General features: G+C 41.0%; 1 protein-coding gene across 3 annotated transcripts in view; it reads right to left on the minus strand.

Annotated features, from left to right (window-relative positions):
- LOC120977567 (phosphatidylinositol 3,4,5-trisphosphate 5-phosphatase 2B-like) overlaps nucleotides 1-17,570 on the minus strand; it is a 120,516-nt gene that overhangs the window by 90,602 nt on the left and 12,344 nt on the right. For 2 of the 3 annotated variants that reach the window (XM_040405564.1, XM_040405562.1), the window contains exon 2: nucleotides 16,008-16,173. In XM_040405564.1, the coding sequence (XP_040261498.1) occupies nucleotides 16,008-16,141 (134 nt within the window). In that variant the 5' untranslated portion in view covers nucleotides 16,142-16,173. Of the gene's footprint in view, nucleotides 1-16,007; nucleotides 16,174-17,570 lie in introns of those variants that run through there. The other variant, XM_040405566.1, reaches the window with a different exon arrangement.

Raw genomic sequence — 17,570 nt, forward strand, 5'->3', positions numbered from 1 at the left:
TTTAAAAAATAATGGACATCTTTGTATGCATTTATTTAACAAAAAGGCAGGGGTGTGCGTGTTTTATGCTGTGAAAGTGTCGTTTGTCGCACCTCAAGTGTGCGCTGGCATTTTGAGACAAAACACCAAAACTAATTTAAAGGAGATGCTGACAAAACAAAATCAATCAAACGAGCAATTTCAAAGTACAATAAACCGACAAGTGTTCCCCAGAATTTACGTCATGGTAAACTCTATGCAACACTTGCAAGTTACAAGATAGCTCAGTGCATTGCTAAGCATGGAAAGCCCTTCACCGATGGAGAATTCAATAAAGAAGCATTTTGTGCAGCTGGTGATTTGTTTGATGGTTTACAGCCACAAAATGGGATATTTTTAAAAGCATCCTAAAATTTAATTGTGAGAGGTACATACCTTATGGGAATAAAAGGTTAAGTAACAAGAAGAAACCAATTTGGATAAATAGAACTGTAAAGAAAGTAATAAATGACAAAAAGAAAGCATTTAAATCACTAAAACAGGTGGGTAGCGAGGAAGCACTGAAAAACTATGAAGAAAAGAAATTGAATATGTAAAAAACTAATAAAAGCAGCCAACTTAGAGACCGAGAGATTAATTGCCAAAGAGAGTAAAACTAACTCTAAAATGTTCTTCAATTATATAAATGGTAAAAAGTATAAATCTGAAGGTGTCGGCCCTTTACAGAGCAATGAGGGGGGAGTTGCAGAGAGTGATGAGGAGAAAGCAAAGCTATTAAGTATTTTTTTTATCCACTGAATTCACTGAGGAAAGTAAATGCAGAATGCAAAAGTTAATTCCCCATTAAAAGTGCCCTGTCTGACCCAGGAAGAAGTACAGCGGCATCTTAAAAAGATTAAAATAGGCAAATCGCCAGGACCGGATGGCAGACATCCCCGTATCCTAAGGGAATTAAGTAATGTCATAGCCAAACCCTTATTTCTGATATTTAAGGACTCTATACTGACAGGGAATGTTCCACAGGATTGACACATAGCAAATGTGGTGCCAATATTCAAAAAGGGTCCAAAAACAGAGCCCGGAAACTATAGGCCAGTAACATCTGTCGCGGGTAAACTGTTTGAAGGTTTTCTAAGAGATGCTATCTTGGAGTATGTCAATGAAAATAAGCAAATAACGCCATATCAGCATGACTTCATAAGGGATCGGTCATGTCATACTAATTTAATCAGTTTCTATGAGGAGGTAAGTTCTAGACTTGACAGCGGTGAATCAATGGATGTCGTATATCTGGACTTCTCCAAAGCATTTGACACTGTACCGCATAAAAGGTTAGTATATAAAATGAGAATGCTTGGACTGGGAGAAAACGTCTGTATTTGGGTAAGTAACTGGCTCAATGATAGAAAACAGAGGGTGGTTATTAAGGATACACACTCAGATTGGGTCACTGTCACTAGTGGGGTACCTCAGGGGTCAGTATTGGGCCCTATTTTCTTCAATATATTTATTAATGATTTTGTAGAAGGCTTGTACAGTAAAATATCAATTTTTGCAGATGACACTAAACTGTGTAACGTAATTTACACTGAAGAGGACAGTATACTACTACAGAGCGATCTGAATAGATTAGAGGCTTGGGCAGAGAAGTGGCAGATGAGGTTTAACACTGACAAATGTAAGGTTATGCACATGGGTAGGAATAATGCAAGGCACCCGTACATACTAAATGGTAAAACACTGGGTAACACTGACATGGAAAAGGACCTAGGAATTTTAGTGAACAGCAAACTAAGCTGTAGAAACCAGTGTCAGGCAGCTGCTGCTAAAGCTAATAAGATAATGAGTTTCATGAAAGGGGCATAGATGCCCGTGATGAGAACATAGTCCTACCATTTTACAAATCATTAGTCAGACCACACATGGAGTACTGTGTACAGTTCTGGGCTCCTGTAAACAAGGCAGACATAGCAGAGCTGGAGACAGTTCAGAGGAGGGCAAGTAAAGTAATAACTGGAATGGGGCAACTACAGTACCCTGAAAGATTATCAAAATTAGGGTTATTCACTTTAGAAAAAAGACGACTGAGGGGAGATCTAATAACTATGTATAAATATATCAGGGGTCAGTACAGAGATCTATCCCATCATCTATTTATCCCCAGGACTGTGACTGTGACGAGGGGACATCCTCTGCGTCTGGAGGAAAGAAGGTTTGTACACAAACATAGAAGAGGATTCTTTACAGTAAGAGCAGTGAGACTATGGAACTCTCTGCCTGAGGAGGTGGTGATGGTGAGTTTACTAAAAGAGTTCAAGAGGGACCTGGATGTATTTCTGGAGTGTAATAATATTACAGACTATAGCTACTAGAGAAGGGTCGTTAATCCAGGGAATTATTCTGATTGCCTGAATGGAGTCGGGAAGGAATGGGGGAAATTGGCTTCTACCTCACAGTTTGTTTGTTTTTTGCCTTCCTGAACTGGATGGACTGGATGGACAAATGTATTTTTTCGGCCTTATATACTATGGGCCAAATTTATCATTACTCTGACAGCTCACTCCACTTTCACATATGGCTAAAGTCAGTTTTAGCCAAGTCAGATTTATGATCGGCCCTTTAAGACTGTAATAAATGTGGTTTGACGGTAGCAGTTTATCCGTCAGTAAGCAGCTTTGCAAAAGTCCCACGTCTTTACGAAAAAGTCACATGTTCTATTAAAAAGTCGCATAAGATAAGCAGGGTCCTCATTGGAGTGAAATTGCGCATTTTTTGCGACTTTTTAGCGACTTTTTAAATAGTCTCAATAGTAAATCTGTCTAGAGATTCATTTACATAAGAAAACAAGCCCACTTTCAGAAAACTGGCGAGCATAGTGCAGAGCCAATAAAAGTCGCAAAATTTTGCGCAGTTTAAGCGATTGCGCAAAAATTTGCAACTTTTTCACTCCATTATTCTGACTTGAGCTAATGATAAATCTGGCCCTATGTTACTATGTTACTAAGAACACTATCATGTCTAGGATTAAAGAGCTGCCCAATTCAGCAAGAACTGTTGAGAGCCGGATCACTGATATGCCAAATAACATTAGGGAACAGCAAGCGACTGGTTTGAAAGACTGCACTGTGCTGGATGAAAGCGTGGACATTAATGATTTGCCTGGTTTGGCAATTGTGGCCAGATTCTGTGATTCTGCTGGAGTACAATAGGAGCTGTGCTGTTTGAAACCAATCTATGGCACAACAAAAGGTGATGACTTGGCTAAAACCTTTGCTGAACATTTTGAAAGGATTTCCGTTGATGTTAGAAAAATCTTTGCAATCACCACTGATGGCGCTCCCGCCATGGTGGGAAAACAAAAAGGATTTGCCAGATTAATTGCTCTTAAATTCCACTGCATTATACACCAGGAGAAGCTCTGTGCAGAGATGTCAAATATTGATCTTAATACTGTGATGGCAACAGTTGTGAAAATTGTGAATTTTCTGCGAGCGAGCTCTGCCTTGACTTATAGGCAATTACAATCGCTGCTTGAAGAAATGGAATGTGCATACAAAGATGTCCGGCTTCATTCCAATGTCAGATGGCTCAGTAGTGGAAGAGTGCTGGAGAGTTTTGTGACCTACAATGATGCAATTAGAGCCTTTCTTGCTGAGAAGAAGCAGCATTACCCAGAGCTGGAGGATTTCATGTGGCTTGAGAAACTTATGTTTCTGGCAGATATTATATCACACTTAAATGATCTCAATGTCTGCACACTGGACAGAGTGTCATGGGGCTGTTTGAAATTTGGAAGGCATTCACGTCCAAACTTAAAGTTTATGTGGAGGATACAGAAAAGGGGGCATTTCGCTACTTCAAACACTTGAGAGAGCTTTCCTCTCATCATTCAGTCAACACAGCTAACATTTCCATGTACATGAAAGAGCTTGAGTCCGAATTTTCCAGGAGATTCCAAGATTTTCCGAGATATGGGCCAATTTTTTCTTTTCTCATATCTCCAGACAAGTTTAATGTGACAGACATAGAGCTGTCAGTTTTTGAATGGGTAGAAACATAGAATGTGTCGGCAGATAAGAACCATTTGGCCCACTTGGGCATCGACGATTTGGAAATGCAACTGATTGACTTCCAGAGCTCATCTTTGGGGACAATTAAGTTCTGTGATCTGCGGACATCACTTGAAACATCCAGAGAGAATGCACAGTCCCTTTTCATGTGTTGGAAATCACTTCCACAGAAATTTGACTGAAGAAAATTGTATTTGCAATGCTGTCAGTCTTTGGGTCAACATATTCATGTGAGCAGATCTTCTCCCATATGAATGCTATCCTCTGCCCCTCACGAAACAGGCTTACTAATGACCATTCTGAAGCCTGTGTCCAACTGAAAGTCACCTCATATGAACCACAACTTGAGCGTCTTTGCAAAGAAAGTCAGGGACAAAGGTCACACTGAATGGTAAGTTAAGCTAATTATTATTATTATTATTTGCTTTATGTCACACACAGTTGGGGGGTGATTTATCTTATATACTCCTTTTATGATCCATGCCTGATTTTGCATGCATAAACCTTACTGTGTGGCCATACTCTAAGGCTGTTTTGGCAGATTGAGAATAGTTAGGGGAATGTAAAATAAAGGTATTAAAATGGTTTTCTGAGATATTTTTACTGATGAACTATCCTCTGGAGACGTCATCAATATATGATCGGTGGGGGTCTGTGTCACGGTCTATTATGTACGCCTTGACACTGTTGCCATGCTTGCTGTTGCCAGTGGCAACATGTTGCTGTTTTGGCATGTTGTGGCAGTGTCACAGGTGCGCCGTGAATTGCTGGCCACGCATGCTGTTGTCTGCGGCAACCTGTTGCCTTTTGCCTGTGTGTGCAATACCCCTTTAAGTAGTGTCTCCCTGCTGTGTGGTGTGTGTGGTTAATACTCTGGCTGGAGCAATGTGATGAGTTGGGTGTGGTCACTAGGTGCTTCTTATACCTGTGGCTTAAGGTCAGGAGTCAGTTGTACTCCAGCCTTGGTGTGCTGGAGTTATGCTCCTTGTCTGGTTGTTCCATCTTCCAGTGTGAGGGCCACCTAGTGGGACATCGATGTCTCCAGTGATGTCTTCCCATTTTATCCTCCATGTTCCCCTACCTTACCTGTGTGTATGTTTGGTGTGGGTTTATGTTCAGGGTTTGGTGTCTCGTCTTGTTGTTGTTACATGTCTGGTAAGTTGGCGTTTTATGTCCAGCATGTATGCAAGTCGTACCCTGTTAGTTGTGCCTCCGGAAGGGGGCTCCATGGTTTCCCGGAGGGGTGAACCAGAAGCCAAGTCTGGGTGCTGTTGCTGGAATGCTGGTTCCTGTGTGTCAGTAAGTACTGCATTTGCTTGGTGTTTGGATTGCAGTACGTTTGTATGGGTTCCAGTTTACCTTGGTGTGGTGTTTATCTGTCATTCCACTTGGCTTCCTTTCCCTGCTGCTAGGCCATTTGAGACTCCTGTTCATCCGTGTCTGGGAAGAACAGGTCGGCTCTCCCCTGCTCCTATGTGAGGGATTATCAGGGCGACTCAGGGCCAAACCGTCCTACCATCCAGGTCCGCTCATACGGTGAGGAGTTAGGGTGAGGATTAGGGACACTGTAGGAGGTGACCTGCTCCCTGATCCTGGCATCCTGGCCTAGCTGCTTCCCTATTATACCTTACATTGTACGGTGGGGGGTTTCCCCCACTCCCCACCGTGACAGTCTGACAACCGGGAACTCAGCCGATCAGCTGTTTGAGAAGGCACCAGCGCTCACAGTAAAGCCGCGGCCTTCTCTCTGCTCACAGTGCCATCCATTTCATAGTGGCTGTGCTTGGTATCACAGCTCAGCCCCCTTCCCATCAATGTGGCTGAGCTGTGCTAGGTCATGTGACCAATGAATGTCACGTCACATGGGCTAGGGAAAGCAGTGAGAAGGTTACTGTACTACTGCTAGTGCTGGTGTCTTCTCAAACATGTGACCAATGGGGATCCCGGGTGTGGGAACCCCATCGACCAGATACTGATGACCTATCCAGAGGATATGTCATCAGTAAAAATATGTTGGAAAACCCCTTTAAGTCTCCTTACACATTGTGGAGCTGAGTTATGTGTTTCCAATACCAGGGCATGAATTGGTGAATGGTCTGACAATGTTATGACTCCAGCTGAAGTGGAGATAATTCTGGAGTGTAGAAGTTTGTCTATGAGGATGAAGTAAATGCAGGTGCATATTTTATGTAGATGGGAGAAGCAAGTGAAATTCCCTTCCATTTAGTGTTGTATCTGCCAGATACAAATTGTGCTGATGAGCAAGGTGGATAAGAGGTCAAGGGCTTTGGCTGGTAGAGGAAGGTGTGGAATCTGTTCAGGGCCACGTTGTTATGTTTAGATCTCCCAGCACAATAAGTGAGCCTTTAATGAAAGAGGTGTGAGTTTTAAAGAAAGAGGTAAAGAATCTCAGTTGGCATGTGTTAGGGTGTATATTGTGGCAATAGTGTATAAAATGTTGTTAATAGCGCACACCAGTATGACAATGTGGCCATTTATATTAACCTTTTCGTCAATTAGGGAAAACGCTAGGATGTTTTTAAAGCTATGGTTACAATGCCTTTATTATTAAGGGCATGAAAAAAAAATATTCTGGGAAAATTCTTATGTTTAAGCCGAAAAGCATCACAGTGAAAAAGATGTGTTTCTTGAATACATATCAGCCGCAGATGTTTTCATTTCTTCACAAAAGAGATAGCATTTGAAAGGGGAATTAAGTCATTTTACATTAAGGGATGTAATTTAAAAAAAACTTTGTTGTCGCGGTTTGGGGGGGTAGCGGGAGTGAGGATGCGGTAGACCAGACGTATGTTGATATGATAGGCATTGTAGGTGACAGCGAATCACAAATGTATAGAAAGTTTGAGTGGCAGTACAAAATGTACAAATAACCATTGTACACATAAATGAGTTAAGCAAGAACAAATTAAGAAAGTTCCTTGTTATGTGCACAAGAAGGTTGGACCATTTACCGGGTACTAAGTTAAAGTACTTTTGGCAGTGATTACAGCCTCCAGTCTTCTTGGATATGATTATGATGCCAAAATTGCACACCTAGATTTTGGGATTTTCTGCCATTCTTCTCTGCAGATCCTCTCAACCTCTATCAGGTTGGATGAGGACTGGGTGGAGAACCATTCAGGTCTCTTCAGAGATGTTCAATAGGATTCAAGTCATGGCTTATGCTGGGCCTCAGAAGGACATTTACAGAGCTGTCCCTAAGCCACTCCTGTGTTGTCTTGGCTGTGTGCGTAGAATCATTGTCATGTTGGAGGGCAAACTATTTGGCCCAGTCTGGTTCAGAGAACCCTGAATCAGGTTTTGATTAAGAATATCTTTGTACTTTGCTCCATTCAGCTTTCCCTCAACCCTGACCAGTATGCTGTCCCAGCCGTTGAAAAAGACCCCCACAGCATGATGCTGTCAACACCATGCTTCACTGTAGGGATGGTAATGCGCAGGCGATAAACAGTGCCTGGTTTACTCAAGACATGACGCTTGAGGCCAAAAAGTTCTTGGTTTCATCAGAACACACCATCTTGTTTCTCACAGTCTGAGAGTCCTTTTTTTGCAAACTCCAGGCAGGCTTTCATGTATCTATTTTACTGAAGACAGGCTTCTTTCTAACCACTCTGCCATAAAGTTCAGATTGGTGAAATGCTGCAGGGACGGTTGGCCTTCTGCACACAGAATCTTGAGCTCAGCCAGAGTGACCATTAGTTTCTTGGCCACCCCTCTTAACAAGGTCCCATTTCCTTGATTACTTAGTTGGGGGGGCAGCAATAGGAAGAGTCCTGGTTGTTCCAAATTTCTTCCATCTAAGTATTATGGAGGCCAATGCACTCTAACTTTCAGTGCAGCAGAAATGTTTTAGTACCCTTCTTACAGACAATCCTATCTGTAAGCTCTACAGGCAATTCTTTCCTCCCCATGGCTTGGTTTTTGCTCTCATATGCATTGTCAGCTAAAAGATCTTACATAGACAGACATGGGTCTTTCCAAATCATGTCTAATCAATTGATTTTACCACAAGTATAGAAACATCTCAGAGGTGATCAACAGAAATGGGAGGCCACCAGAGCTAAATTCCAAGTGTAGTATCAAAGGATCCAAATCCTTATGTCCATGTGAAATATAGTTTTTTCTTTTGAATACATTTCACTTTCTTATTATAGGGTATTAAGTGCAGACTGCTGGGGGAAACAGATTTTTTTTGTTATTGTAGCACTACGCCACAACATAACAAAATGTGAAAAAGGGGAAGGGTCTGAAGACTTTCTTAAGGCATTGTAGGATCAATGCCAATCTAGGGCCAGGTTGCCAATATATCCAAAACATTTGGTAATGGAACTTGCTGGCATTATTTCTGTTGCTATCTACGAAATGTTTTACTTAGATGCTTCTTGAAAAAAATCAAACAAGCTCTTGGAATGATCTGTCTGTTGAAACTGGCCATACATATTAGTTGAATATGGGAGGAACAGCTAATATTATCAGGAACAGCCAATCATCTTGTGTATATGGGGGACTTCCAACTCTCTTCCAAAGTCATTTTAGCACAAGGCCTCAGCATAACAGAGTGTTCGAAAAGTGAAAAGGTATGAAGACTTTCCAAATGCATTGTAATTGTTTGAGAAGGTCACCCAGATCATTGTGGGAGTGAATTGTGTATATTCCATCCACTGTTACCATTAGGCCAAAAGGGAAAGGCCATCTAAGGCTAAATTTACATCACTTTTTGTCATACGTTTAACATATACAAAAAGATGTACACTTTAATCGATGCCTCAGACAGATACATACAGTGCCATACAGTGGCACCCGTCCACAGAGATTTTCACTGTAAAAGAAAATGTATACGTTAACATGCACTTTTTTTTTTTTGCCGGACTTTGCAGGATGGAAAAGCATAATTTGATCTGAAAAGTTCTTTCCAAGGATATGAGCAAATAGTTTCTTGATGAAATCTTTGATGGATTTGGGCAGGACCACTTCCTGAAGCTTTCCAACACCTCTACTCACGCTCCGTTATGGCATATGTCTTGGTTGATCTCAGTGAGGTCTTTACAGAGAGGCTCAAGAGCTTTCATCAGTACTCTTTGTAGAAGACACGGAGATATAGGGAGGTCCTTTGTTAATTAGCACATCATCTATATCCCTGTGTTCTTCACCAGAATTATCCTGAGAAGGTGAGTATGGTGGAGAGAGGTAATTTGGCACTCATCATAGAGCTTTATGTGATTTTCTCTAGTTGCATCCCTAGTTGTATCTGGATACCACTAATGTCTTTAGTTGTGTTGCCATATTTGACCATAGTAAGTAGAAGTAAGGTGGCCATTTGGTATAGACCATGGGCTTACATATATGGAAAGGCCAAATATCCTAATAAGTTGTCCTGCTCAGAAAAATAATGTGGATCTGACACTGGAGTGGTTCAATTGTGGTGTTTCTTGGATTTTACTTTGCTCCTCAAGGGTGTGTTCAGGAGACTGCATACTCTTCCAGTTGGTAGGTATGACCTCTGAACACCCACCAGGTGGCATCAGTAGACCAGGGACAACAGAAGGTCAAATTGTGAGGAATATAAAATAGTGATAGCAAGTTGATGCAATATCTATTACTTCTTGATAGAATTCTCCTCTCAGGGATTCGAAAAGGGTAGTTTGGACTTTAGCTGTAGTGGGAATCTGTGGTGTTATTAAGAAGATAGTCTTATTCCTTGTATTACCTGGTATCAAGCAGACGGTGTTATATACAGTAGCACTCAGCTCTATTAGTTTGGGGACACTGTGGTAGTGATGAGGGGTCAGCAGTTGTCCCTTATGGTTTAAGTAAGAGCAGGAGCTGAGCTTGAGATGTTGTGGTAAGGTAGCAGGTAAAACAGTACTGTCGATGTTTAAGTAGAGAAACTCTCCAGCAGGTGAGTACTACAAATGACACTAGAATCTAATTGATCCCAGTAAGGCTGTGAATAGTCCTAGGTCCATGCACAAGCACTCTCCCTACCTTCACTGCAGTGGTTTTTGAGATGTGTCCGATTGTCACTTTACGGGCTGGATTGTGGGCAGGTGGATGTCTGATCTGATGTGACTGTGGAGTTTAAAGTGTGCCATGTGGAGAAGGCACTAGTCATGTTATGCAGCGTGATCATAGCACTTTCTCCAAATAAGAATGTTCGTACCACAGAAGCATGCTGGTAAGATGGCCATCAATCAGGTTCTTGTTAATAGCCTCAATAGAAGAAGGATTCAAATGGTCACCCCCCCCCCATCTTCCCCAGTGGTATATTTTTAAGGCATCGTTTTTGGGTACATATATGGTAGTGTAGAAAGCCAAAAAAAAGCTATTCTGCCATAGTTTGTTTCATTTTATTTCTATAGTATCCACTATGCAAATAAATACAGAATATGAAGAAGAAAAACAGCTTTGTGATATATATAGTAGGTTTACAGGACTCCTAGGAGAGACAGTGAGAGTCCTGGTTACTCCACCCACCCACAGTGATTGACAACCTTGTTTACAAACACTGAGCTGTCAATCACTATGTGTGGGTGGAGTAATCAGGACTCTCACCCTCTCTCACCCTCTCTCCTAGAGTTCGGTTAGGAATTAGGGGCTATTCTGAATGTATAACAGTGCCTTCAGACGTGGCAGCTTTTGTTGCAGAAAATTTCTGCAACTGAAAATTAGTTCTATTCATTTGAATGGGAATTACAGAAAGTTCATGTGCTTTCTAATTAGTTTGAATGGGACTTACAGAAAATCCATGTGATTTCTGCCAAAACAACTTCATTTTTAGTCTGGAACAAAATCTGCTGTGTGTGAAGGCCCTTATATACATCCAAAATCTGTTTCTGACTTTGTGTAAATAGCCCCTAACTCTGCTTTTTATTTTGAAATCCTGCTCCAAATCATCTCTACCTATATATCACAGAGCTGTCCTCAGCAGCTCTGCATTAACTGGTATTTGTGATTTTATTAAATAAAGTGCTTTTCTCACTGCGAGGGTGTGGCTGTCAAAAAATAAACATGAGCACAATTGTACTTCCACATAAGCCGAGTAGACTAGATATGAAAATAATTGCATGGGAATTATTATATCAGATATCTCTCCGCATGTTGACACATTTGACCAATGATCTAACCTCTATATCAGAAATGAATTACATTATAGGCATTCACTCTAAAAGGTTAACTACTCTGTTATATACTTTTCCAGTGGAGATTTATGCATTTTGTTAGCCAGGTTAATTTAATAACGACCATTTTCATACATTGTAAGTAAAGCATAGAGGTCTTTATAGTTAAACGCTGTTGTCTAGCAAACATTACCATTTCATCTAATGCCCCCACATTTTTAATGCATCAAGAAAAAAAATATATGATTATCACATGAAACTGCTGGTCTCTCAATCACACAACACATTCTTTCTGCCTAGTTTTTTCAGTTACACATGTGCTGGGTATTATACATACAGGGAGTGCAGAATTATTAGGCAAATGAGTATTTTGACCACATCATCCTCTTTATGCATGTTGTCTTACTCCAAGCTGTATAGGCTCAAAAGCCTACTACCAATTAAGCATATTAGGTGATGTGCATCTCTGTAATGAGAAGGGGTGTGGTCTAATGACATCAACACCCTATATTAGGTGTGCATAATTATTAGGCAACTTCCTTTCCTTTGGCAAAATGGGTCAAAAGAAGGACTTGACAGGCTCAGAAAAGTCAAAAATAGTGAGATATCTTGCAGAGGGATGCAGCACTCTTAAAATTGCAAAGCTTCTGAAGCGTGATCATCGAACAATCAAGCGTTTCATTCAAAATAGTCAACAGGGTCGCAAGAAGCATGTGGAAAAACCAAGGCGCAAAATAACTGCCCATGAACTGAGCAAAGTCAAGCGTGCAGCTGCCAAGATGCCACTTGCCACCAGTTTGGCCATATTTCAGAGCTGCAACATCACTGGAGTGCCCAAAAGCACAAGGTGTGCAATACTCAGAGACATGGCCAAGGTAAGAAAGGCTGAAAGACGACCACCACTGAACAAGACACACAAGCTGAAACGTCAAGACTGGGCCAAGAAATATCTCAAGACTTTATGTTTTATGCACTGATGAAATGAGAGTGAGTCTTGATGGGCCAGATGGATGGGCCCGTGGCTGGATTGGTAAAGGGCAGAGAGCTCCAGTCCGACTCAGACGCCAGCAAGGTGGAGGTGGAGTACTGGTTTGGGCTGGTATCATCAAAGATGAGCTTGTGGGGCCTTTTCGGGTTGAGGATGGAGTCAAGCTCAACTCCCAGTCCTACTGCCAGTTTCTGGAAGACACCTTCTTCAAGCAGTGGTACAGGAAGAAGTCTGCATCCTTCAAGAAAAACATGATTTTCATGCAGGACAATGCTCCATCACACGCGTCCAAGTACTCCACAGCGTGGCTGGCAAGAAAGGGTATAAAAGAAGAAAATCTAATGACATGGCCTCCTTGTTCACCTGATCTGAACCCCATTGAGAACCTGTGGTCCATCATCAAATGTGAGATTTACAAGGAGGGAAAACAGTACACCACTCTGAACAGTGTCTGGGAGGCTGTGGTTGCTGCTGCACGCAATGTTGATGGTGAACAGATCAAAACACTGACAGAATCCATGGATGGCAGGCTTTTGAGTGTCCTTGCAAAGAAAGGTGGCTATATTGGTCACTGATTTGTTTTTGTTTTGTTTTTGAATGTCAGAAATGTATATTTGTGAATGTTGAGATGTTATATTGGTTTCACTGGTAAAAATAAATAATTGAAATGGGTATATATTAGTTTTTTTTTAAGTTGCCTAATAATTATGCACAGTAATAGTCCCCTGCACACACAGATATCCCCCTAAAATAGCTAAAACTAAAAACAAACTAAAAACTACTTCCAAAAATATTCAGCTTTGATATTAATGAGTTTTTTGGGTTCATTGAGAACATGGTTGTTGTTCAATAATAAAATTAATCCTCAAAAATACAACTTGCCTAATAATTCTGCACTCCCTGTACAGTTGCAAGAAAAAGTATGTGAACCCTTTGGAATGATATGGATTTCTGCACAAATTGGTCATAAAATGTGATCTGATCTTCATCTAAGTCACAACAATAGAAAATCACAGTCTGCTTAAACTAATAACACACAAAGAATTAAATGTTACCATGTTTTTATTGAACACACCATGTAAACATTCACAGTGCAGGTGGAAAAAGTATGTGAACCCTTGCATTTAATAACTGGTTGAACCTCATTTGGCAGCAATAACTTCAACCAAACGTTTCCTGTAGTTGCAGATCAGACGTGCACAGCGATCAGGAGCAATTCTTGACCATTCCTCTTTACAGAACTGTTTCAGTTCAGCAATATTCTTGGGATGTCTGGTGTGAATCGCTTTCTTGAGGTCATGCCACAGCTTCTCAATCGGGTTGAGGTCAGGACTCTGACTGGGCCACTCCAGAAGGCGTATTTTCTTCTGTTTAAGCCATTCTGTTGTTGATTTACTTCTATGCTTTTTGTCGTTGTCCTGTTGCAACACCCATCTTCTGTTGAGCTTCAGCTGGTGGACAGATGGCCTTAAGTTCTCCTGCAAAATGTCTTGATAAACTTGGGAATTCATTTTTCCTTTCGATGATAGCAATCCATCCAGGCCCTGACGCAGCAAAGCAGCCACAAACCATGATGCCCCCACCCCCATACTTCACAGTTGGGATGAGGTTTTGATGTTGGTGTGCTGTGCCTCTTTTTCTCCACACATAGTGTTGTGTGTTTCTTCCAAACAACTCAACTTTGGTTTCATCTGTCCACAGAATATTTTACTACTACTGATGTGGAACATCCAGGTGCTCTTGTGCAAACTGTAAACGTGCAGCAATGTTTTTTTTTTGGACAGCAGTGGCTTCCCTTTGTGGTATCCTCCCATGAAATCCATTCTTGTTTAGTGTTTTACGTATCGTAGATTTGCTAACAGGGATGTTAGCATATGCCAGAGACTTTTGTAAGTCTTTAGCTGACACTCTAGGATTCTTCTTCACCTCATTGAGCAGTCTGCGTTGTGTTCTTGCAGTCATCTTTACAGGACGGTAACTCCTAGGGAGAGTAGCAGCAGTGCTGAACTTTCTCCATTTATAGACAATTTGTCTTACCGTGGACTGATGAACAGCAAGGCTTTTGGAGATACTTTTATAACCCTTTCCAGCTTTATGCAAGTCAACAATTCTTAATCGTAGGTCTTCTGAGAGCTCTTTTGTGCGAGGCATCATTCACATCAGGCAATGCTTCTTGTGAAAAGCAAACCCAGAACTGGTGTGTGTTTTTTATAGGGCAGGTCAGCTGTAACCAACACCTCCAGTCTCATCTCATTCATTGGACTCCAGTTGGCTGACACCTCACTCCAATTAGCTCTTGGAGATGTCATTAGTCTAGGGGTTCACATACTTTTTCTACCTGCACTGTGAATGTTTACATGGTGTGTTCAATAAAAACATGGTAACATTTAATTCTTTGTGTGTTATTAGTTTAAGCAGACTGTGATTGTCTATTGTTGTGACTTAGATGAAGATCAGATCACATTTTATGACCAATTTGTGCAAAAATCCATATTATTCCAAAGGGTTCACATACTTTTTCTTGCAACTGTATAGTAAAGAACTGCATTATGTATGACTGCCTCAAATACTGACTTCAGGGGACACACTTTGATATGTTAAGACCATTGAAAATGGAGTCCGGTATCAATATTGTCAGCTGACTAACATGGGAACAGGGAGGTACTTTGGGGTTAGTTATAGTGCTGCAGCTAATGGCTACAAAATACATAATTGATTTTATGTTTAGCTTCCTCTCTAATATGGATTGGATTTAACTGGCTACTGTGGGCGTTACTGATTTCATTTGTATAGGTTTTTATACAAAAAAAAAACCATATGATAAGTTTTTATCATGACATTTATAGTTTGTGTCTCATTAAAGAAAAATTAATGAATTGCAAAGTAAATGTGAATTTTCCAAATTTAACACCTTTGAGAGTTTACTTTGGGACTGTTCTGTGCTCTAGATTTGATTGTAGACTACAGTGTTGACCTGTGGTGAATTGGACTACAGGAAGAAAATATTCTAAGGACTGACCATGTGGTTGCAAAGAACAAGTGTATATGTATTTTTCCTTATTGTATTAATGGTAGACAGAGGTCTAAAAAAAACTTAAAAGGGTTCTCCAGTTTTTTAGCACTATTTTGGCTCCCCTCGCTTCCCCACAGGACTTGTGAAGAGAAGCATACTTACCCGCTCCTACCTAAACAGTTTCAGGTTTTATGGTCCAAAACTGCATTTATTACATTCTAGTCCCTGCTTGTAAACTTATGTCATGGGCGGGGGTCACCTATCTATCATTGCTGACAGTCATTGGCTGATGTGTCCCCCCAAGCTGGAGAACCCCTTTAAATTAGCCCAGCATCAGGTGGCTTGCTAAACTATACGGACCATTTTATTTTGTCAGACTCTGTCAGGTCCTCTGATTCTTTGGTGAGTCAGTTCAACCCTGATAACCTTATTCTTTTTAGGGTCCATTCACACGTCCGTGGTGTATTGCGTATCCGCAAATTGCAGATCCGCTATACACCCGGCCAGCACCCCCCATAGAACAGCTTATTCTTGTCCGCAATTGAGGACAAGAATAGGACATGTTCTATTTTTTTGCGGAGCTGCGGCCCGGAAGTTTGGGCCGTAGCCCGGAAGTTCAGGGTCGCGCTCCGGAAATGCGGATGCAGAGAGCACATAGTGTGCTCTCCGCATCCCGTTTTGCCCCATTGAGAATGAATGGGTCCGCACCCGTTCCCGATATATTGCGGAACGGATGCTGACCCATTTGCGGACGTGTGACCCTTATTAGAACACAGAAGAAATATAACAAGGTCTGTACAACGCAGGTGGTCACTCACATAAGGCAAATGGCAAATGCTCCACTGACAGATTCACTCTGGCGCACAAGAAAGGCTCCATCGCGTCCATCTCGTATCAATAGCTGCTCTGCATAGGCTTGGCTTAATTCTGCATGGTACCAACATTCACACATGCTCTTTGTGTGCTTTAAAATTACTAAAAGTTCTAAAATATAAATAAAATAAAGTATAAAAGCATTATAATACAGGCTTAACTAATATTTCTGAAAGCACCATCAGGCTGGCTAGTCCTATTAGCTGATAACATATGTTTATCCTTATAGTATATGATTGAACGGGTTATATCTTTAATTGTACACCTCTTTTACATATCCTAGATAACTGTTTCAATGATCTTACAGATTCTAGCATTTTCCATGCAACAGCTCTGAAATTAACATCTTAATCCAAATTAGATTTTCAAACAAATTAATAAAATAAAAGGAATTTTATCTGAAATGTCACAAAGTAAGCGTCATCTATTACTCTATTGGATAGAGGATTGTTAAAGGGATTCTGTCACCAGGATTTCACTTACTGAGCTGTTAACATCACCACATCAGTCTCCATGATTTATATTACAATATACTAGTATTACTGCCCTGTGTCTTGTACTTTGTCTATAAAATCGCTTCTATTAATATGCAAATTACCTAAATAAGGTTGGAGCCCAGCCGCACCCCTTCTCCTTGAGCCCAGCACTGCCCCACTACTAATTTATTCACTCCTTATCGCCAACCTCATATGCCTGGTTCGCCGTAATCTCGCGCATGCGCTGTGGATAGACCTGTCATCGCCCGCGTGGTGTCCTGGCATTGGCCTCACAGAAGACATTGGTCTTTCCAAGGCGCATGCGCGAGATTACGGCGCACCAGGCATATGAGGTCGGCGATGAGGAGTGAATAAATTAGCAGTGGGGTGATGCTGGGCTCAAGGAGAAGGGGTGCGACTGGGCTCCAACGAACAGAGGGACAGCCCCTTGGGCTCCTTATTTAGGTAAATTGCATACTAATAAAAGCAATTTTATAGACAAATTACAAGACACAGGGCAGTAATACTGGTATATTGTAATATAAATCATGGAGACTGATGTGGTCATTTTAACAGCTCAGTAAGTGAAATCCTCGTGACAGAATCCCTTTAAAGCCCCATCCCAACATTACTGAGCATTCAATGAAAACTTTTTAATGACGGTCTTTATTCAGGCCTCTTGGAAAATTTCCATCTGAACACAGGCATGAAATAAAAGCTTAGAGTAAAGTTTACTTACTTCATTAGAGTCCTCTAACTACATCCAAAACAGCAAAAGCCAGTTTGGACTAAATGTGAAATGCCTGTTTTTCAAATCTGACCTCTGTCACTTTATCTGGTAATAATTCTTGAACACTTTAACTGATCCAAACGATTCTAAGAATGTTTTCTCGTGACACATCGTACTTCATGTTAATGGAGAATTTGAGTGGATATGTTTTACCTTTATGTATAAATCAAATCCAAAATTTACTGAAAATTAGCAATTTTCTAAATTTGAATTTGTCTGATTTTAAGACAATTAGTGATTCC

The sequence above is a fragment of the Bufo bufo genome, chromosome 8 (genome assembly GCF_905171765.1).
Source record: "Bufo bufo chromosome 8, aBufBuf1.1, whole genome shotgun sequence".
In the NCBI taxonomy this organism is placed as follows: Eukaryota; Metazoa; Chordata; class Amphibia; order Anura; family Bufonidae; genus Bufo; species Bufo bufo.